Below are 23048 nucleotides of genomic sequence, written 5' to 3'. Positions count from 1 at the left end.
CTTGATTTTACCTTGATAGCCTTTGCTCCATTAGAATGGGGAATGTTTAATACGCTGATATACATTGTATTATGTAAATGGATATATCGGTAATAATATGAGAAAAATGCAATGGCTGAACTGTGCTCTGGTAAAGCCATAGTGGTTTTTACCCGTGTTCCGCCAAGTAAACTACATACACCCAACCACACAGAAAAATAAATAATAAACACGGGAGGGGACAAAAACAAATGCAATATAAGAAGACGTATTTTAATATAAAAAAAAACTCTTTTTTTTTGAATATTTTCGTTGAATATAACTCAAAGCATTTTGATGAGACTCCAACTAAGCTGTGCAATCCAATCCATGATCTCCACAAGGATGTTTCTGGAAAAACAAATATTTATACAGCATGGAAAAGAAATGCTTTAATTAAAAAGAGCTGGTCGCATAGATTTGACGTAAAAGCTGTTGTTTTTTTTTATTTTCAATAACGCGAATTCACGATTATGAAACGTCCCTAATGGTCTTTCGTAACTTAGATTTCAACTACTTAACAAGTTTAAGATATATACATTTGTATCTATTATATACTTATAAATGTAATATTGAGAAATATAGATGAAATAAAATGCGTAATTCGTTTTCCGTATATACACTGTAAAAATATTTGTACTACTATGAGGCATATTTTCCGTATTTTCACTGGTACGTGTATCTTGCCGGACTACTTTCTTCTAAATTAATTCATTACATAAAATTATAAGGACATTCTTTCAAATCATAAGATTAAAAAAGTAAAAAATATGTAATATACAGAAAATTCAAGATTTTTTCCATTAATACGGTTTTTCTTTTTATCTTGTGGTATGAAAATTATCATATTTCACTCGTTGCTACTGTCACTCATGAACTTTTTATTTTCATACCACTCGATGACAATAAACCCTGTATCAATACAAAAAAATAAATGAATATCCTTTATGTGTCATTACCGCCATGATAAATGCCTTGTATTCCTCAACAGAAACCATGCCATCAGCTGCAAGATGATATTTGAAAACAAGTTAAAATTATTTTAGATTTTACACGTTGCAATCAAGTTTCTGAGTCATTGATAACTTAATAAAAAATGACCTATTTTCCTTAATTCTTTTTTATTGGAGATAAAGCACACAGCCATAAAATTTCTATTCATATGATTAAATAATTTTTAATTTACCATGGGATATAAGCATCGTGTTCTACAGACAGACAGACAGACGGACGGACGGACGAACGGACAGACAGACAGAAAATTTTATTTACGTAAACAGTATAGTTTATATATACACACACATATACTTGTCAAGTGATCGAATAAATACACAGATAGACAGACGGACAGATAGATAAATAAATATTTCTTAGATAAGTGAAATAAATAAATAGATGGAAATTTTAAATAAATAAACATTTTTTAAAGAAATAAATAGTTTTCTAAATAAATTAAAACAGGGGTTTTCAAATATTTCTACTTGGTAGACCCTTATGAAAATTAAGTAAATTAATTAATTAATTAATAAATTAATTAATAAATATTTTTAAATTAATACACAAATTCAGTATATGATGAATCAACAACTTTCATTTTCTTGTTTAAAAGACACAAGTACAATTTACAGTAAAGATTTTCTTAACATAAATGTGTTATTTATGATTTTCGCAAGATTTAAGTTTATTCAAATTTATTATAGTTTGTCTGTGTTATTACCTATAAGCTTATTGAAACACTCTCGAATCCGTTCCTGGAACTAACCAGTGCTTAGCAAGGAGTGTAAAGTTTTTGCTAGAAGAAACAACGGCTTGCCCTTCGCTGACGGGGTTTGAACCCACGTGGTCAGCAATCCTTAATAGTCCGGGACATTAACGTACCATTCGGCCACACCGCCGCAACATTTCGCAACAATGTGTGGAACCACATTTCAAGAGTTATCTAAACTTGATTACATAGCAAAATATACATTGACATTACTTTACAAAATATACATTGACATTACGTTACAAAATATACATTGACATTACGTTACATAATATACATTGACATTAAGTTACAAAACATACATTGACATTACGTTACAAAATATACATTGACATTACGTTACATAATATACATTGACATTAAGTTACAAAACATACATTGACATTACGTTACAAAACATACATTGACATTACATTACAAAATATACTTTGACATTACGTTACAAAATATATACATTGAGATATTTCAACAGTCTTACCGTCTGTATCTGTAAGGACCTTATTTCCCTCGATGTCAGATAAATCAATCATGCCATTTCCGTTTAAATCGATATTGTCAAAAAAAATGTCGGTGTGGTGATGTTTATCACCGTATCTTGTTGTCCAGCCATGGATAAACTCGTTCTTAAGTATTATACCATCATTATCTGAAATTTAAAAAAAAAATCAGTAGAGTTGATAGATGCAAGATATCAAAATTCAACATTTTTACGAAAGCGTCCTCGCCCAAGGTAACAAAGTAAAGTGACCCACAGAAATGTATAAATCTTTTAAAGAATATTGACTCCCGGGTCTTAATTTTATGACCCCCCCCCCCCTCCACGGTCAAAGTATTATGATCCCCCGCACAAAAAAAGGTTATCCCTTCTATAAAAGGAAATCTTGAACATTTTCTTTTGAGATTCAATCATGGCTTGTTTTCAAGTCCAATATTTATCTTTATCTCGTATGCAGAATGATCTACCGACGAACTTTCATTTAGTTTGGACTGTAATGGTTGAATTAGCAATCAATATGATATACTTTGAAAAACAGTATATGATTACAAAAAATCCAAAATTCTGACAAAAAATACTAACTAGCGTCAAATCTATTTTGAAATTCATTAGCTAGTTCAGCCTCCGATATGAAACCGTCCATATCTACGTCGGTGTCTGCAATCACCATATTGACGATCGTAGCCAAATCATTGTGTGTCACTCTGAGGAACCAGAACAAAAGGTGCATGAAGATCTTACGTATATTAAGCTACCACTCATGAGCTTATTTGTGCCATGCCGTATTTTACTCCTTCAAACACGACACTTTGTCGTTATTTCGTTTTTTCGCCTTTCGCTCTGCAGGGCGCGAGACGAAATCACAAAAATAGAAAAAAGTCATCACTTTGTCGTACTTTCTTTTGTGCTTTTTCACTTTTTTTTCATTGCCTTTCCTTCCTCGGGGAACCAGTCAAAGACACGTAATTACGACTATGTAACCTCTTTGTCGCACTTTCGTTCTGCGGGTCGCCAGGCGAATTCATGTATTCTACACAAAATGTCGTATTTTTGTGTTTTGTTTTGTGGCCCGCGGAGCGAAAATACGACATGGCACAAATCAGCCAGCATATTAGCGAAATACCACGAGCCTGGTGTTTACAACATTTGAACTGTACATTTTTATCTAAATAGTAAAGCAGCATAATCATATGCATCCAGATTCATCTTACTTTTCATTATAATTTTGAAAATGTTTTCAAAAGTAAAATATTGTGAAGTGAACAAAGATAATAATTTACACATTGCAGATTACAAATCCGAATCATTAATTACTCGTATAGTGTATAGATTGTAAAAGTTATTTATATTTCTGATTCTTTATGATCTTAACATTATTTAGTTCACTTACCCGAACACACAGCCAACCAAAGATAAGCAGAGTGCTAACACCTTCATGATTCTATTTAACAAACAAATCAATTAACGAATTATTGCATGGACAAAATATTGTTGTTGTTGTTACCTTGCATGTAAAATAAGAGAAATCAAAGTTTGGTATAATGGTCTTCACCAGCTAGATTTGATTAAATGATAATGTTTCTTTCTGAAATATTTTAAAGAATATTGGAAATGTTATGGTCGCCATTTCCTAGATACACGTGTATTTTGAAGCAAATTATCCATTATAATGCTACTTGTAAAAATTTTTGAAGGGCGTTCGAGATATCAATTGTAAAAACTGCACGATATATACAGCTTTCATTTTCTATAAATTTTTAACAATCAGTACATGTATATACGTGACAGTTCTAGTTTTGGCACGAAGAAAAAAGTATACCAATGAATTTTCAGCATTTACACCACGTAATATTCTAATATAAATCATTACTGGATAAATTTAGCCTTGTTCTCGTGTCCTGAGTCCGAAAAAACCCATATCAAATCCATAACACACCCTATATAGCCTCGTTTTCATTTCCAAACCCAAAAACATTTTTATCAAATGCATATCATACATCATCTTGATTTGAGCCGCGTCACGACAAAACCAACATATTGGATTTGCGACCAGCATGGATACAGACCGGCCTGCGCATCCGTGCAGTCTGATCAGGATCCATGCTGTTCGCTTACAAACACTTTAACAAGTAGAGAAACTGAAAGCGAGCAGCACGTACGGATCCTGATCAGACTGCGCGAATGCGCAGGCTGGTCTGGATCCATGCTGGTCGCAAACCCATTATGTTGATTTTGCAGTGACGCAGCTCATTTAAAAATCCATATCAAATTCTTATTTTAAATGAAGTAAATTCTGTCAAAAAAATGCTCGTATGAAATAAAGAAGTCATTAAAACATGATTGAGAACACTACTGATTATATTGCACTCGTACATGACTGCAAAAACCTATATCAGACTCGACTAGCACCTCGTCCAATTTGTTTTGACAGTCCAATATGATTCATTATTGTACTGAACAATGTAAAATAACTTCATAAAAAATTACTTTACAATAAGTGCCATATATATTACCAGCAGATCTATTTATAGTACATATTAATAAAAAGCATAATTGCTGAATGAAATCATGCAGTCCTCTTATAGTTATATAAAAAAAAACAACAGGAAAAATATCTATCTAGTTTCTTTTATATACAAACAAATAATGTGTTTTTTTCTCCTCTTTTTTTGTATCATTATTTATAAGATTCAAGATTCAAAATATTTCCTTTGGTAACGTAAAATGACGTTTCTTGCTACAAAAATACATATATACAATGATACAATATAACACAATTTTATAGACAATTATGTTAACATAAAAATATTGTACATATATTGTCAAAAAAGAGAAAATGGATGCTAGAAAACAATGAAGAAATTGTATATTTATGACTTACTAAATCTAGAGTCTTTCAAATTAAAGACCCTGCTAAATCACTGCCAAAATAAGTACATGAAGTGACCTACCTGGAGCAGTTTGAATAGTGTCAAGACACAGATTGCTGAACGGAGTCTATATATATCAGACGGTGCCCTCCAGTGTCATCTAGGAACACGCTTTGTAATCTATGTAATTAGGTCTCGGTTAAAACATCTGCTGACTTCCCAAAATCAACAAAGATTTTATGCACAATCCTCATATTGTTTTATATAAGTTTAAACTTGAAGTTTAAGGGTGAAGGCTGACACTAGATTTCCGTTAAAGGTTATTCTTTCTATAGTAAAAATGAATAAGTACTTACAGCCGGCTGCCAGTGTTGTTTCTGACCCCTTTATAATTTGCAATAGATCAATCAATAAATTAACACAGTTGATTTCATAAAAGTAGCTCAGTTTCAATATAATTTGTTCTTGTATACGTTATTTTTTAAGAATTAACCAGAGTCACGGACTTTTAATTTAACATTCACAATTTTTGCTTTAAACTTATGACTTTGTCGCGGACACAAAATCAGTTTCTGCCAACTTACCTTCAATAACTTTTAAACTTCTATGATTTTGAGGAAAGACATGCAGGTCAGAGCCCCGCATCCTCCACTTTAATAGTCAATGACTGTTACACTTTTATAAAATATACTCTAACGTGTGTTAATTTAAGGTTGTTGACTTCAAACCCTTGCCCCTCACCTCTGTGGGTTCGAATCCCGACAGGGACTTTGGATTCTTTCATGTGAGGAAGCTATCCAGCTAGCTTACGGAACGTCGGTGGTTCTACTCAGGTACCCTTTCGTGCCTGAAATAATGCACGGAAGGGCACCTGAGGTCTTCCTCCATCAGTAAAACTGGAACGTCGCCATACGACCTATATACTGTATCGATGTGACGTAAACCCCAAAACAAACAAACAAACAAACTAACGTGTGTTTACAGTCTAAAATCCGCCATTATTCCGTATCGCACGATTTCACCTCGCTTTAAAAGTATCGCACCGCTATACGTTCAACCCCCTGATTAAAGTCTGTGTCGGAATACATAAAGTCTTAAACAGTAAAAAAAAAAGATATGATAGACGTACCCGGCGTTTAATGAATCGCACACATGCCAATTTATAATATATTCCCCTCATTCCTTTTTGTTTCTTGAAATAGTGCAGACTGTTAATTAAACCGATAGCATTGTTTTATAATAACTTACTAACATTAAAGTGAACTGGTCTCTTATAGGAAATTAGAAATACATCGTACAATAAATAATTACACATAACACCAAACAATGAAAGAATTATATGGATGTTGTTATGGTGTTAGAAATGTACCTGAGATACATCACGGATACATGTTCCAATAAATAAAACGATATCATATGATATATCAGTCAATAAAATCACGGATGTAATATAAATCCGTGATAAAATATTCAAGAGCAAAATATTAATATTCATCATAATAATGTTCATACTTTGTTTTTAATCAATATTTGAAATACTTATGGAAAAACATGTATTATATTATTGTGCCCAATGTAGACCGATTCACCTTGAATGAAGAGGTTTTTTTATTTGTTTATTGTTATTATTACTGTTAAACATTTAGCCGCCTTGAATAACTGCAAATGACGTCACCATGGTACGTCAAGTAACAGGATATGCACGAACATACAATATAAGTTTTGCGGAGTGGCAAAAGCGGCACGGGTTTTGTGATAAACTAATATTGAACACTAACATTTTTGTCCAGCTTGCTTTTTGCAATATAATTACAGTAAGTATGTAAATTGCACATTTACAGCTAGGGGTACGCTTAAACCTAAAAATGTTTACAGACACAAGCCAGGTAAAGTAGGACAACTATAATCACGAACTTGGCAGAATTAAATTGATAAAGCACCTAAATTTTGAACATCAAGGACATACGAGCTCCTACTTTAAAATGACTTAGATTTAACATTAAGATATGATTTTTTTTAGAGATATCAAAACAAAATAATTAGCTCTTTATAGTGCTATTAAAGTAAAGTTGCACATCTCACACTCAATATTTCCCCCCAACACACACATTATTTACAACAACGAGATACACGTATGGTAGAGACCAAAGAAAACATGAAAAATTCTGATCAAGAGATCAGGAGTTAGAATAGTTGGATGTTTTATAAGGTAATAATTATTTTCTTTAAATGACAGCTGACACACAAATGCAACATGTCTACATCAATCCACAGTATATAAACTCAATCACTGTACCCTTTCTTGCGAGCCTATACAATTCAATATGTACCCTGTCTTGCGAATATTCCGACCCAAAAAAATCCATGTTACAAGCGGTTTGACACAAAGGGACCCGACACAGTGTTATAGGATAGTGTAAAAAAGTAATTCTAGAGAAAAAAAAACTTTATATATTATATATACAATATATATATTTTTTGGCTTGCAGCCACGGCTGCAAGCCATTTCATCTGGAAAACTTGTTCCGGTTAGGTGGTTTCCTGCTTACATCTGTTGGTGCATGATTGAACAGGAAACCAGCTGCAATCGTGCCAATCGCAACTTTTCGGCCTTTTCCGCCAGTCTTCGGATTAATGATAATAGCCGTTTTAGTTCCGATTGCAATCGTGACAATTCGGGGGATTCCGTCATACTGCGGAGTAATATTACGGAAATCTAAGCTAATTTAGTTACTTTGGTAATCCCAGTTTGTGTATATAAATAGGATTTCTATTTTTACTTGGTTTATCGGTTTAAACCGTAATAAATTATAAACGAAATTGTTCCGTTTCATTTGTTTTTCAAGACGCAAAAGTTAGTTTCTTTTATAATTGTTTTTTGTCTGTATAGAGAATGGTGACTGTAGTATTATTCAGTCTTCAAAGGGTGGTCCTGCTTACCAAATCTCGCATGATCGAGTTATATTTAGATCTATTGAACGCAATTCAACTTCTTGGTGAGGTAATCTAAAATAGCCAATGCATATCATTAACCTTGCCACTATCATAGTTGATACATGCTTATTAATTGGTACCACGTAACGAAGTATTTTAGTGCATTTACTTGTCTATAAATCAAAGGAATGATTTCGCTGCGAAAAAGGGGAAATGAGATGTGCACACTTGTTTTCCTTCAGTATCACGTTAATATTTTTACGATTGATCATTTTCTTTATTAGTTTTATACAATAGAGAATAGATCTAAATCGTTTTGACAAAAACATATTCGGTTTTCAAAAAAAAAACCCAAAAAAACCAACTAAATAATCCCTTTATTACCCCTTTACATATGATATACAAATACCGTAATTCAAAAAAAAAAATGTGATAATAAATTGAACCCCCCCCCCCCCCCAAAAAAAAGAACAATTTTAAAGGGTTGGGATGAAGGCACAACTGTGCAAGCCTTTCCTTTTAAAAGGAAACTTTATTTAAAAATTACTTTTTTACACTATCCCAACACTGTGCTGGGTCCCTGTGGTTTGACATAAATAATAAATTTATATACTTGAAATAAATAAATAAATAAATAAATAAATAAATAAATAAATAAATAAATGAATTGACGAACGAACGAACGGACGAACGAACAAATGAATGAACCAACAAACAAACAAATACACAAATAAATTAATTAATAAATAAATAGATAAATTATATAATTTTTATTAAATATTATGGAAAGGAAGCGTATTTAGTACCTTTATGCCTTAAAATATAATGGTTCTGCCAGACCTTAATCTAATCTACATCGTGAGGATGCATGCATATGTTTAATCCATGCGTTCATTAACTCTGTTTAACATGTGAAATGACATTTTGCTGTTGACATTTACTGGTATTCAAGGTCTCTTTAAGTAGTCTAAACATTGAATTCCTCTTTTTCACAGATTTAACGATCCCAAAAGGAGTAGATTTTCAACCATGTCATCAAATGACAATATTGTAGTGAGTATAATACAGTTAATAGTAATATGCATGGACTGTTTATCAGGCTATCTGATTATTTTGTATTATAGATCTAAATTAACACAAATTTGATTTATAAATGAATGTTTATCTGATAAGGAAAGCTTGTTATTTGTCATAATTTAGAAATGTTCACTATTTGTTGTCCAACGGGGGACGTGATGGTATAAAGCTCAGAGTCAAATTCTACGTAATCCATTAAAAAATACAGGACAAATTTCAATATTGGGTGGTAGTACCTGTATGTCACAGATCAGAACTGTAGATTATTTAGATTAGGTAGTATATAAACGACAGGATAGCTCTGTCTGTAGAGCCATCATACAGTATCCTTGGGGTCCCAGGTTTGAGTCCCAGTCAGACTGGAGATTTTTCTCATGTTGTCATGATGTGACATTTGGTATCCAACTGGGGACCGTGATGGCAATCCAATTTCATATTGTTCTCTGTACCCATTAGAAATTCAAGGACAAATTTCAATATCTATCTATCTTCCATTCAAATTAATGTCAAACTACTCATGGGTACGGAGATATGACTCTAGACTAGTCACTTAAGTGGGATAGTATATCACAGATCAGAACTGTTCACTATTTAGGGGAGATAGTGTGTAAGCAGCAGGATAACTCTTGTCGCTAGAGCCGTGGTATGGTATTCCAAGGATCCCGGGACTGAGTCCCAGTCAGGCTGCACATTGTTTCTCACCGTGACATTTTCACCATCAGACACGAGCCAGGCTGTTCACAAATGACATATGCACTTGGTTTCTGATAAGCAGCCAGTAGTATAGAGCCAGTCTAGCCTGCATATCTGTGCAGCCTTACAAGACACTTTAAACTTTCATCTTGATATCAACAAAATTCATATGTACAGTTAAAACAAATCCATTAATTAGAAATTCAGCAGGTTAAGTGTTAAAAAGACAGCTTGCAAAAGTTATGTTAGACCCCAACTTGCTTATTGTAGCATAGTTTGGCACCCATGGCAAAAGTCACATCCCCCCAACAAGAAAATTCATCAAGTTTTTTCGTTCAGTTCATTTTACATAAAGTTTTGCCTTCCCCTTTTTCAAAATTACTGTGTTACACAGTAACTTCTCCAAATTTAAGAGAAAGACCCCTTTCCTACATTTGGATGAAACCCTGAGACCTTTTTTTTTTTATAAATATATGATAATTATATCGTTTCATATTCAGATAGATGACAATTATGATGGTTATAGACTGGAACTATTTTGTATTCCAAAACACTATGAGGAAGATTTAGAGAACATTCTTATACCATCTGGCCTCATTACAGACAGGTTGGTTAAAACATTGTACAATATTATATATATTTTATTTTCTTGCATATATGTGAAAGACTGGATTAAATGCTAGCCTTTCTAGAAGTGTAGGGTCCCAAAGTATATCTTAAAGTTAATATGATTATTGCATGGTTACATGTGTTGAAAAACATCTGCAAACAGATAAATAAATGTTTAAGCCAGCTATGTACATTCTTTTTTCAGCATTTTGGGAATGCTGCCAACACCCTTTGTGGTAGGAAACATAGTGTGGATAAAAAAATTCAGCTGATTTTTTAAAACGGAAATTGATAAATGTAGATCAGTTAAGATTATGATAGAAGCTAGCATATGCATCAAATTACAATATATCTGATTTTAGCTAAGTTTACTGTAGAACTTTATGTCTTGTTTTTATATATTTTTTATTTTATTTTATGTAAACAAGAATAGAGAGATTAGCACGTGATATCACACAAGAGTTCAATGATGAGGGATTAGTGGCTCTGTGTGTATTAAAGGGAGGCTACAAATTCTTCACAGATCTTTTAGACAGAATAAAAATGTTGAACAGAAATACAGAAAAATCCATACCACTTGCTGTAGACTTTATCAGATTGAAAAGTTATGTGGTGAGTAATTGCTGTTACATAATTATATTAGATTTATTTAAGAGGTTATTATAAGTTTCTGTATTTAAATGACTAATTTATTTCACCCATATTTATTATACCTTCTGGCTTCATCAAATGAACGAAGAGGGTATATGCTGGAATCACCTTGTGGCTTCAGTCAGTCTGATGACCTGTCTGTCACAAATGTTCTTAAAACTTGGCTCAAATATCAACCTAAACAAGGCAATGTACAATACCTATGTCACCAGGTCAAAGTTACACCTGAATGCCAGAGAGCCAATTTTACTGTGTCTTTTCTCTGAATCCAAAACTCGTTTGAGGATTTTTTTTTTTAACTTGGCTCAAGTGATCATATTAAACTCCACTGATGTCCAAAAGCCTAATGATTTTTTAAAAATTTCAATTCCTTACATAGATCAACTGGGTCACTTAAAACAGACTGATAAGCAAAAGGTAGTTCTAAAGAAATAACTCAGTATAAATTGAAAATCATATTTTGTGCTATTCTTAGCTCCATTTGAGTGAAAAGTGTTGCAAGACATTCAATATTTGGTCATTTATTCCAATTAGAATAATTATTCTGACCAAAAGTAGTGAGGGAATGATCTGAAATTTTGCACACATATTTTTGGTCTAAACTTACATCAAATGGAATATTATTCTCGAAAAATTATTTCCAGTCCCTTAATGGCAAAAAAAAAACACTTTAAGAGTTAATTTAATGTCACAATATATTTTCTCTGTTTTACAGGATGACAAGCAGTCAGGTAAAATTGAAGTTATAGGTGGAGACAACCTAGAGAATTTGAAAGGAAAGGTAATAAAAGCATTGTCTGTTTCAGTTATAGTAATACATAAAAATGAAACTAAACAAAATATATCTGAACTAATCAATTACAATTAAAGGAAAGCATACAGCTTTAAGATAAGTGTTGGTAGAAATATCGAATTCTTGCTGTAAATTTGTGAGAGAAATCATTGAAAACGACTATTGATCAAAGGAAAAAATGCACTTAATATTTTTAATTACCATAAAAATCCAATTAAACGCCCCTCCCCTAATAAAGGCCCCCCAGGCCTTTTGCTAAGAAAAACAATCTACTCATCAGTGCTGAACTCATGAGTAAATCCATAATTTCTTTCAAATCATTCAGAATCCATTTTATTTTATAGTATGAACTTTAAAATCTTAACACTTTTTACCAACACTTGCTAACACTAATGTATTTACAATGATTTTTGGATTTAGGAAAAACTGTGTTGTAGCCCCCCTTTTGGAAAATGTTTAGCCCCCGGGGTGTTTAATAGGAATTTTACGGTACATGTTATATACAACTGTACTCATATTTTAAACAAAAATGAATATAAATGATAATAAGTTATAACCTATAGGGTATTAGTCCATAAGTCATATCTTAACTTATTGAGGGTCGTCCATGGCAAAAAGGATTAAGGCAATGACTTCAAACTACTTGCCCCTTACAAGTTACTGCTGTTGGATTTTTTTTCTGTTAGTCTTGAACTAAGATTAGCTCCCCTTGGGGCTGAGGGGTTGCCTTTAAGGGCTGAGGCAGAATTGTAGCCACCATTAATCCTTGCATGAGGCGACTAAATGGGTTCTAAATAATGGAGTCTATGCATTTATTAGCTCCAGGTGAGGTGGTTTTAACCGCTGATGTTGCTTTAAATTTGTACACTAAAATCATGTTTTCTGTTTTGGGACTATATGACCTAAATTGTGTTGGTGTGCTGTAAAACCAAACAAACAAAGATAGCAGATATATTTCCTTCTGTTTGTGATTAATATTTAATTGATAACTAATTGGTATCTGTTATGTTTTTATCTACATGTATATAAATTTCAGAATGTGCTCATAGTTGAGGATATTATAGACACTGGTCGTACAATGATGAAATTGTTAGACATTCTAAAATCTGTTAAACCAAAGACTGTCAGGGTAGCCAGGTATTGTAGTGTACATAAATAGATTTTTGCAATTGAACATTCAAAGTATTTGTATTATGCAAAGTTTAAAATTTAATTGCAGGATTAATATTAAATTATTGGATAATTGATTTAATCAAGTACCAGTCAAATTTAGAGTAAACAATACCTTAGTGCTGCTATTAAATTTGAAAATAATTATTATATTTTTGCTAAATATATAATTTTAATGTTACATTGTATTGAATCTGTCAACTATTTGTCCACTAATGGATTATTCCTCCTTGAAATTTACAGTTTGCTTGTGAAGAGAACAGAGAGAAGCATTGGGTACAAACCAGATTGTAAGTTCCTATATATTTTGAGTTCATTTCTAGTAAAAAAAAATGTAAGGTGACGTAACATTTTTAGCTCACCTGTCACAAAGTGACAGGGTGAGCTTTTGTGATCGCTTTTCGTCCGTCCGTCCGTCGTCCGTCCGTCCGTAAACTTTTACTTTAAATGACATCTCCTCATAAACCACTAAGCCAATTTCATCCAAACTTCACAGGAATGTTCCTTTGGTGGTCACCTTTAAAAATTGTTCAAAGAATTTAATTCCATGCAGAACTCTGGTTGCCATGGCAACCGAAAGAAAAAACTTTAAATATCTTCTTTTAAAAAACCATAAGAGCTAGAGCTTAGATATTTGGCATGAATTATCTTCTAGTGAGTGTCTAACAAGTTTGTTCAAATAAAAGCCCTGGAGTCAAAATTGGCCCCGCCCCAGGGGGTCATTGATTTTCCCTATATGCATATAGTAAAAACTTAAAAAATCTTCTTTTAAAGAACCAAAAGAGCTAGAGCTAAGATATTTCGCATGAAACATGTTCTAATGGGTGTCTACCAAGTTTGTTCCAATAAAAGCCCTGGGGTCAAAATCTGCCCCACCCCGGGGGGTCATTGATTTTCTCTATATGCATATAGTAAAAACTTAAAAAATCTTCTTTTAAAGAACTCAAAGAGCTATGGCTAAGATATTGAGCATCAAACATGTTCTAATAGGTGTCTACCAAGTTTGTTCAAATAAAAGCCCTGGGGTCAAAATTGGCCCCGCCCCGGGGGGTCATTGATTTTCCCTATATGCATATAGTAAAAACTTAAAAAATCTTCTTTTAAAGAACCAAAAGAGCTAGAGCTAAGATATTTCGCATGAAACATGTTCTAATGGGTGTCTACCAAGTTTGTTCCAATAAAAGCCCTGGGGTCAAAATCTGCCCCACCCCGGGGGGTCATTGATTTTCTCTATATGCATATAGTAAAAACTTAAAAAATCTTCTTTTAAAGAACTCAAAGAGCTATGGCTAAGATATTGAGCATCAAACATGTTCTAATAGGTGTCTACCAAGTTTGTTCAAATAAAAGCCCTGGGGTCAAAATTGGCCCCGCCCCGGGGGTCATTGATTTTCCCTTTATGCATATAGTAAAAACTTAAAAATCTTCTTTTAAAGAACCAAAAGAGTTAGAGCTAAGATATTTAGCATGAAACATGTTCGAATAAGTGTCTACCAAGTTTGTTCAAATAAAAGCCCTGGGGTCAAAATTTGCCCCGCCCCAGGGGGTCATTGATTTTCCCTATATGCATATAGTAAAAACTTAAAAAATCTTCTTTTAAAGAACTCAAAGAGCTATGGCTAAGATATTTAGCATCAAACATGTTCTAATAGGTGTCTACCAAGTTTGTTAAAATAAAAGCCCTGGGGTCAAAATTGGCACCGCCCCGGGGGTCATTGATTTTCCTTATATGTGTATAGCAAAAACTTGAAAAACTTCTTTGAAAAAACCCAAATAGCTAGAGTTAAGATATTTAGCATGAAACATGTTCTTATGGGTGTCTACCAAGTTTGTTCAAATAAAAGCCCTGGGGTCAAAATTGGCCCCGCCCCAGGGGGTCATTGATTTTCCCTATATGCATATAGTAAAAACTTAAAAAAATCTTCTTTTAAAGAACTCAAAAATCTATGGCTAAGATATTGAGCATCAAACATGTTCTAATAGGTGTCTACCAAGTTTGTTCAAATAAAAGCCCTGGGGTCAAAATTGGCCCCGCCCCAGGGGGTCATTGATTTTCCCTATATGCATATAGTAAAAACTTAAAAAAATCTTCTTTTAAAGAACTCAAAAATCTATGGCTAAGATATTGAGCATCAAACATGTTCTAATAGGTGTCTACCAAGTTTGTTCAAATAAAAGCCCTGGGGTCAAAATTGGCCCCGCCCCAGGGGGTCATTGATTTTCCCTATATGCATATAGTAAAAACTTAAAAAATCTTCTTTTAAAGAACCAAAAGAGTTAGAGCTAAGATATTTAGCATGAAACATGTTCTAATAAGTGTCTACCAAGTTTGTTCAAATAAAAGCCCTGGGGTCAAAATTGGCCCCGCCCCGGGGGATCATTGATTTTCCCTATATGTGTATATTAAAAACTTAAAAAATCTTCTTTTAAAGAACTCAAAGAGCTATGGCTAAGATATTGAGCATCAAACATGTTCTAATAGGTGTCTACCAAGTTTGTTCAAATAAAAGCCCTGGGGTCAAAATTGGCCCGCCCCAGGGGGTCATTGATTTTCCCTATATGCATATAGTAAAAACTTAAAAAATCTTCTTTTAAAGAACCAAAAGAGTTAGAGCTAAGATATTTAGCATGAAACATGTTCTAATAAGTGTCTACCAAGTTTGTTCAAATAAAAGCCCTGGGGTCAAAATTGGCCCCGCCCCAGGGGTGTCATTGTTTTTAACTATATGTGTATAGTTAAAACTTTAAAAAAATCTTCTTTTAAAAAGCCCAATGAGCTAGAGCATGAAACATCTTCTTATGGGTGTCTACCAAAATGTGCAAATAAAAGCCCTTGGGTTAAATTGGCCCTGCAACGTTGGGGGGGGGGGGGGGGGGGCTATATACAGGTGAGCGACCTCAGGGCCATCATGGCCCTCTTGTTTTTTCTTCTCCTACTCTGGTTGTATTTAGATCCCAGCAACACTGTTACAACATATACATGTATCAGCTTTCTCTTACCTTGAGTGCTTGTCCTGGTAAAAATTTGAGGCACAGGTGGGCACCTAAGAAGAATCATCAAACATCCCTAAGCTATGCTAGCTGGGTTGCTTCTCTGTATGAAAAGTTTGAAACTTTAACAACAAGATTGAAACTTCTGGCAGAGTGGGGCAATTGATCTTAAATTTTCTTCTATTCATCTCAAAACTGCAACCTTTTAAAATTGTAAAATCTTTTATTTTTTCTAGTGATTTTCCATTTTGAACCAAACAAAAAGTAATGCCATGTTTTGATGATGTCTTAATGACGTCATTATTATAGTTAGCGCCAAAAACGTTACTCTAGTTTTGTATTTTCTGTTGGTTTAATTTCATTTCTATGCATTTAGAGGTTTTATATTTACAGGACTTTTTTCATTATATACTGAACATCCCTCATAAAAAAGATTTTTGTTTATTTACAGATGCAGGGTTTGAAATTCCTGATTTGTTTGTTGTTGGGTATGCACTGGATTACAATGAATATTTCCGAGATTTAAATGTAAGTAACACTGTCATTATGCTCCTTTCAGATCAGATCTGATAGTTCCCGATTGTTACAATATTTACCTCCCTTGCCAAAAGTGGCAGCCATTATGGGGGTTAATATTCTATATGATATAATTGACAAAATGTAAAAAAAACAATAAGAACAGCTAACTTTTGTGATTTTCAAATTCTTTTATACATATGCAGCAGAATATTATAATAATATGTAAACAATTTTTATCTATTTTGTTGAAGATAATAGAATTATAAAAGATTTATATCTTACCTTAATCGTGTGATATATTTGGAATGACCCCCATAATGGTGGCCAGGGGAGGTAATAATTGGTATGTGAAAGCATAATAAAAGAATTTTGTTATTTGCATATCATCAGGTTAATCCTGACACTAATAAATATCAGAAATTGACATTTCTTTCGTGGACATAACCATTCATCTGTTTTAGAGAGTTTCAAAATAAGTTCTGACTGGATAGCAATCAGTGCAGATCATGATCAGACAACACAATTTTAATAAAAAAGTTTTTTTAAAACAATAGCAAACAAAGCTGTATGCATAAATACTGGTTGAAGGTGCAAGAAAAAATATTTGTTCATTATTTTTATTTTCAGCATATCTGTGTCATAAACGAGCATGGAAAGAAAAAGTATTCCAGTTAACATAGAGCTTTCTAGTAGAACAACTATATGGGCATCAACAAAAAACAATTTTAGAGGGACTGTATATAAATGTTGGCAAAAGGTTCGACTACATATAACCATTGGAGACTACATTATTCTGCTGGACATATCATAAAGGGTTTCAAGCTATAATGGACTGTCGTGTATCAATAAAGTGTTTATTTGATAGTAGCTCCATAAAAATCAAAACTAAATCTCACAATTGAAAGAGGGTTTAATAATTTCTATTAAAGTGGGTGTCGCATGCTCAAAATCATTGCATTACGTCCGAGATATAGCAGTCCAACTGTTTGCTTAATTAAAAGTTATAAAAATGTTATCAAAAAAATTATTACAGGTACATAGCTTTTGTCTCCTGTTTAAAGAAGCATGCCTCCAGATTCATGCTAATTTTCATGAAAGTTTTAAACATGTATTTAAAAGAAAAAATATTGTGAAGTGAAGAAAGAAAGTAATTTACATTTTGCTAATTACATTTACAATCATTGTCTTTTACGAAAAAAGAGATAAAAATATGCAAAATTCACCCTTTCTGCATTATTCATACAGTAGAAATTTAAGTGATAAATACAAAATCAGTCATTGATTGCACATAACATGAGAATCATAACTTAAAATCTTTTTACTTTTATGTAAATCATAATTTAAATCTTTATATTTTTCTTAAAATCTTAAGTTTGATTTTCTTGAAATATTTTGGCTTATCTTGAGGCATGCAGCTTTATAGTAACAGAGTCACCTTTTGCTAAAGGTCACAATGCAAAACTGGGTAAAGATGTGACCTTAATAATTTTAATATTTATGTGATTATAATACAGATATTTGAAAAACATTTTTTTTTCTTTTTTGCTAGTTTTAAGCTTCACAATGTTTGATACTAGGTGTGAGAGATTATGAACAAATTACATGTATACAATGTGAATCAGAATGAAAAATTAATTATTTATCCCATTGTGTTCTAAAAGGGTAAAAGGGCAACGTCCAAAAAAATACTTACTGATATTGTTTGTTATACTGTGTTAATTTATGAAAATGTTCATTAAATAAGTAATATAGATTTAAATAAACATTTCTGTTTTTGCAATTAACTTTTTTTCAGTCTCGAGAACGTGAAAATATATAAAAATACACATGTACATGTATATACAAAAGTTGACCTTGACTATGCATGCATGAAAATAAATTCTTGTATTTGTTACAAATTTGGGAGTTTGTTGTTGGTTGTTTTTGTTAGTACAGACTGGTTAATGACAGTACAATGGAAATTTTGCTTTTGATATATATACATGTATATATACATGGGGACATTTTAAAGTTTAAGAATAACTTTCCATACCATTGTCTTTACCTTCTTTTAGAAAGATATTCTTTTGGAAGATTTTATAAAAACACTTGCGTTATTGTATTCAGTGGTTTATTAAAATAATTATATGAAATTGTTTCATTAAAATTGAACAAAACCAAAGTAGGAGAAAAAAAACACATTTTATGATGATATGTTTTTATATTTAAATTTTCCGGACTATATCTTTGAATTTTTATATAATATATTATACCTTCAAAGTAGAAAATAGTTTTACAATTTTTTTTGCACATAACAAACTAGGTTAAGACTGGGTATAATGATTAATTGTACAGTCAAATTTGCATTCACTAAAGTCGATACAAATAAAAGTATCAATTTCATATACATAAAATTATATCATGTATTATAATTGGAATTGAAACTTTTCCCATTTGTAAAACTTTTTTTAAAATACTCTTTAGTCTTCCTTGTTGACTTGTGTTTTATTTTGTATGATATATTTTTCTTTCTAAACAATTTATTAACATATGCAAAATTATCAAATTATCGTGTTTCGATGCTTTTTTAATATTATACATGTACATCACAGTTCACATACTGCCTATGTTTAATTTGTAAGTGCAATTTGTTTATGAACATCCCATCGAAAGTTATTTTGGTCATTCTATTAAATTATCAAATCAGTTTGGTAAATAGTCGTTTTCTGAATAGTATTGTACAACTTGGGGTCTTTTAGTTGATACATCACCAATGTCTAAAAAGTAACATTAAACTTTTATCATTGTAATATTAATAATACTATCTCGGCATTTTCATTATAACCCTGTTATTAGCAATATCCAAATGCCAAAGACTTACTTAACAATCTTCTTTTGTACTACAATTTTTTTTTAATTTTGGCATGACAATGAAGACAGATACATTGTTTCTTTGTTGAGCATGATGAAAACCAGTGGCCATTGTGTATTACATTGTATTCCATGATGTAAGATATTGACTTGTGACATCCATTAATTTCTTAAATCTTTTATACAGAAATCCTTTATATTTATAGCTTTTTGTTTTTAATCTTTCAAAACAAAAATGTGCTACAGTGTTAGTATTACTTTTGTCAGGTGTATATGGGTTTTCAATGTTTTAGAATTTAGAAACTACTCAGTACAATCTACACTAATAGGATTTAAGGATACTGAAGTCTTACTTACTTTTTGGGATAATGGTCTGTTTTGTATTTTATCTTTGAATACTGCTATCTAGTGCTATTTGCAAGTGAAAACTACAATTGTAGCTTTAATTACAAAGCCGTGCTGCAATCTAGTGCTTTTTTGTCAATGTATAGTGATTTCTAGGACATTTGAAAATTAGAAAAATTTTACTAGTTTTCTTGTCTATTGATAATACTCATTCTATTGTTAAATATCTAATGTTTAATATTTTCAGTTGTTCAGTATAGACATTAAAGCCACATGCCAACAAATTCATGCTAATTTTCATAAATATTTATCACCATGTATTTAAAAATAAAATATTGTCAAATTAACAAAGAAAGTAATTTAAACATTTCACACTCTACTCAATGCTGCACAACCAGGCTCTGTTCTGTTGACTGTTTAATTTGAGCCGCGTCATGACAAAACCTGAACATAATGGGTTTGTGACCAGCATGGATCCAGACTAGCCTGCGCATTCGCGCAGTCTGATCAGGATCCATGCTGTTCACTTACAAATCCTATAGCAAGTAGAGAAACTGATAGCGAACAGCACGGATCCTGATCAGACTGCGCGGATGCGCATGCTGGTCTGGATCCATGCTGGTCGCAAATGCACTATCTATGTTGGTTTTGTCATTATCTATGTTGGTTTTGTCATGACGTGGTTCATTTGCCAAATTTAACATGGTGATATCCCTGAAATTGATACTGGGAGTGTATTTAAATGGAAATTGAACATGTTTATTAGGTATTTCAGAAGATTAAAGGTTACCACAAGTTATTGTGAATTTCAAGATTGTTCACTTTGAAAGTGTAAGTTCTAAGTTAACAATGCTAATAACAAAAATATAAAAAAAAATTAAAATTAATGAATTTTTGTAAATAGTTGGGAAAATGAAATTGCTATTTTGAGGCTTCACATTTACTAAGAAGTTCATTTTTCTTTTTGCAAATATCTGCTTTTTAACCAGGTTTTCCGAAGGAAAAAACTGGTTATTAGATTGAGGTATGTCGGCGGGTGGGCGGACGGGCGGTCGTAAACAATTTCTTCTGTGCGCAACTCCTCCTACATTTCTCAACGGATTTTGACCAAACTTTCACAGAATGTTTGTCATCAAGTGCCCTGGCGCATATTGTCGGGGTTTTGTGATTGGATAAAATTTGAACTAATTATGGCCCTTTGTTTTTTTTCCTTATATAGAATATATAGTGAACAATTTCTTCTGTGCGCAACTCCTCCTACATTTCTCAACGGATTTTGACAAAACTTTCACAGAAGCTGTGTCATTAAGTGCCCTGGCACATATTGTCGGGCTTTTGTGATTGGATAATTTTTGACTTAATTATGGCCCTTTGTTTTTTTCCTTTATATAGAATATATAGTGAACAGCTCCTTCTGTGTGCAACTCCTCCTACATTTCTCAACGGATTTTGACCAAACTTTCACAGACGCTTTGTTATCAAGTGCCCTGGCGCATATTGTCGGGGTTTTGTGATTGGATAATATTTGATCTAATTATGGCCCTTTGTGTTTTTTTTCCTTATACAGAATATATAGTGAACAATTTCTTCTGTGCGCAACTCCTCCTACATTTTTCAACGGATTTTGACCAAACTTTCACAGAAGCTTTGTCATCAAGTGCCCCGGCGCACATTGTCGGGGTTTTGTGATTGTATAATATTTGACCTAATTATGGCTCTTTGTTTTTTTCCTTATACAGAATATATAGTGAACAATTTCTTCTGTGCGGAAATTACCTCCTACATTATTCATGATTTACATTGCACATAGTAACATTGTTTGTTGCTTGTATTTGTATTTTAACTACAACATATTTATCTACAATGGTGATAATTGAAAACCTGGTTTCGTGGCATTGCCATGTTTCTTTTTTTCTTTTTAAACATTTTGATCTTGCAACATCTTGTTGTGGTAACATTTTACTGTTTAATTAAACTCAGGCAGTTTGGGGTCCAGGGCATTGTACATTTTGTTAGTTACAGGCATCAAATTTTTTATATTAATGTAAATGTTTTGTATGTCATATGTGTAAACTATGCTGTTTTAAGTGACATTTAAACATATAGCTGTTTTCGAAGAAAAAAATGAGATATTGTTACAGTCATGCTGTGTTGTTGTTACTGTCTTAAAACTTGGATGTTGGTCATTATAAAAAACATTAATTTCTCAATGGTTTTCCTTCATACTTGGGCACAGCAAGCCTTGGGACAAGCCTCTCAAGTTGATCACACTGAACTTGACCTGCTGTCATAAATAACCTTGACCTTGAAGGTCAAATGTTTCAATTTTGCTTGATTTTTGCTATAATATGTTCAAGGAGTACTTTGTACTGTGTTTGACTTTAGAAGAAAAGGTTGAGTGTGGCTACCTCTTGGCAGGGGCTCTTGTTGTCCAGTTTATCTTTTTATTGCTAACAGTTAAGATATATTGAATTAATGATAGATTATTATGATTTAATTTTATTTTTATACAATAAAGTTTAAGATTTAAACAGCTCAGAAATGTAAAAAGTTATAAATTTCAGCTATTTATTTAATGTAAATGATAAAATGTTATGAGGTTTAATTTCATAATGTAACAGAAAAGCATTTTTTTTTCTGTACAGCTTTTCAGTGTAAGTTTGAAAAATAGTTATCATCATTTGGAACTATTATGAAGGACTAAAATCTAGACCTATGGTTAATAAATTATATGTAGAACTTTTATTTAAAACTTGTTGATTAGATATCAATACTATTATCTTAAATTCTAGACCTAAGGTTAATAATTTTTATGTAAAACTTGCTGATTAAATATCGTCAGCTTTTATCGTGTCTTATTGAAATCCCATAATAATCAGGGAAAATATGCACAAAATATGCTAATAGTTTATGTGTTGACTGGACATTCCACAGTGTAACGTTCTCTTCCATATGTTTGTACATGTATAAGAACAAATTTGTGTATTAATAAAAGAACTGTATATTATATGTCACTTGTTTTTATTTATCCGTCTTGTCAGTTGTAGGTTTACTCTTAAAAAAACTTTTGTTATGCATTTTTAACTAAGTGCATGTATTACTAGAACATCTCACAGACTGTCTAAAAACAGTGCAAAAGGAGCTCCCTTACTTAGGAAATAGATATCAATTTTGAGTGCATTGTTTAAAAATAATGCATGGTTCAGGCAGATAGGCCCAAGGGATTAAGTGCAAAGCATATGAACTATAAACAGTGCATTGTTATAC

At 32.3% G+C, this 23048-nt stretch overlaps 2 protein-coding genes across 3 annotated transcripts; one reads left to right on the top strand and one right to left on the bottom strand.

Annotated features, from left to right (window-relative positions):
• Nucleotides 1-238: 238 nt before the first annotated feature.
• On the bottom strand, nt 239-5320 carry LOC132714797 (uncharacterized). Of its 2 annotated transcripts, none has more exons than XM_060697722.1 (6): nt 5231-5320; nt 3670-3720; nt 2862-2983; nt 2262-2429; nt 978-1024; nt 239-369 (listed from the first exon to the last, which is right to left on the bottom strand). In XM_060697722.1, the coding sequence occupies exons 2-6, from the start codon at nt 3714-3716 to the stop codon at nt 328-330; spliced, it is 426 nt and encodes a 141-aa protein (XP_060553705.1). In that variant the 5' UTR covers nt 3717-3720; nt 5231-5320; the 3' UTR covers nt 239-327. The 2 variants fall into 2 exon arrangements, with proteins under 2 accessions (XP_060553705.1, XP_060553706.1); XM_060697723.1 differs by lacking the exon at nt 5231-5320 and adding an exon at nt 5161-5183.
• Nucleotides 5321-8964: 3644 nt separating this feature from the next.
• Nucleotides 8965-22790, top strand: LOC132714786 (hypoxanthine-guanine phosphoribosyltransferase-like). The gene is made up of 8 exons (XM_060697710.1): nt 8965-9136; nt 10354-10460; nt 10891-11074; nt 11829-11894; nt 12943-13043; nt 13320-13366; nt 16519-16595; nt 17214-22790. Exons 1-8 carry the CDS (start codon nt 9113-9115, stop codon nt 17259-17261), a joined length of 654 nt encoding a protein of 217 aa, XP_060553693.1. The 5' UTR covers nt 8965-9112; the 3' UTR covers nt 17262-22790.
• Nucleotides 22791-23048: the final 258 nt, after the last annotated feature.

This window comes from Ruditapes philippinarum, unplaced genomic scaffold (genome assembly GCF_026571515.1).
Source record: "Ruditapes philippinarum isolate M1 unplaced genomic scaffold, ASM2657151v2 ctg626_1_1_1_1, whole genome shotgun sequence".
NCBI lineage: Eukaryota > Metazoa > Mollusca > Bivalvia > Venerida > Veneridae > Ruditapes > Ruditapes philippinarum.
Note: the sequence above shows the minus strand (reverse complement) of the source record. Positions and strands in the feature narration are given on the sequence as shown.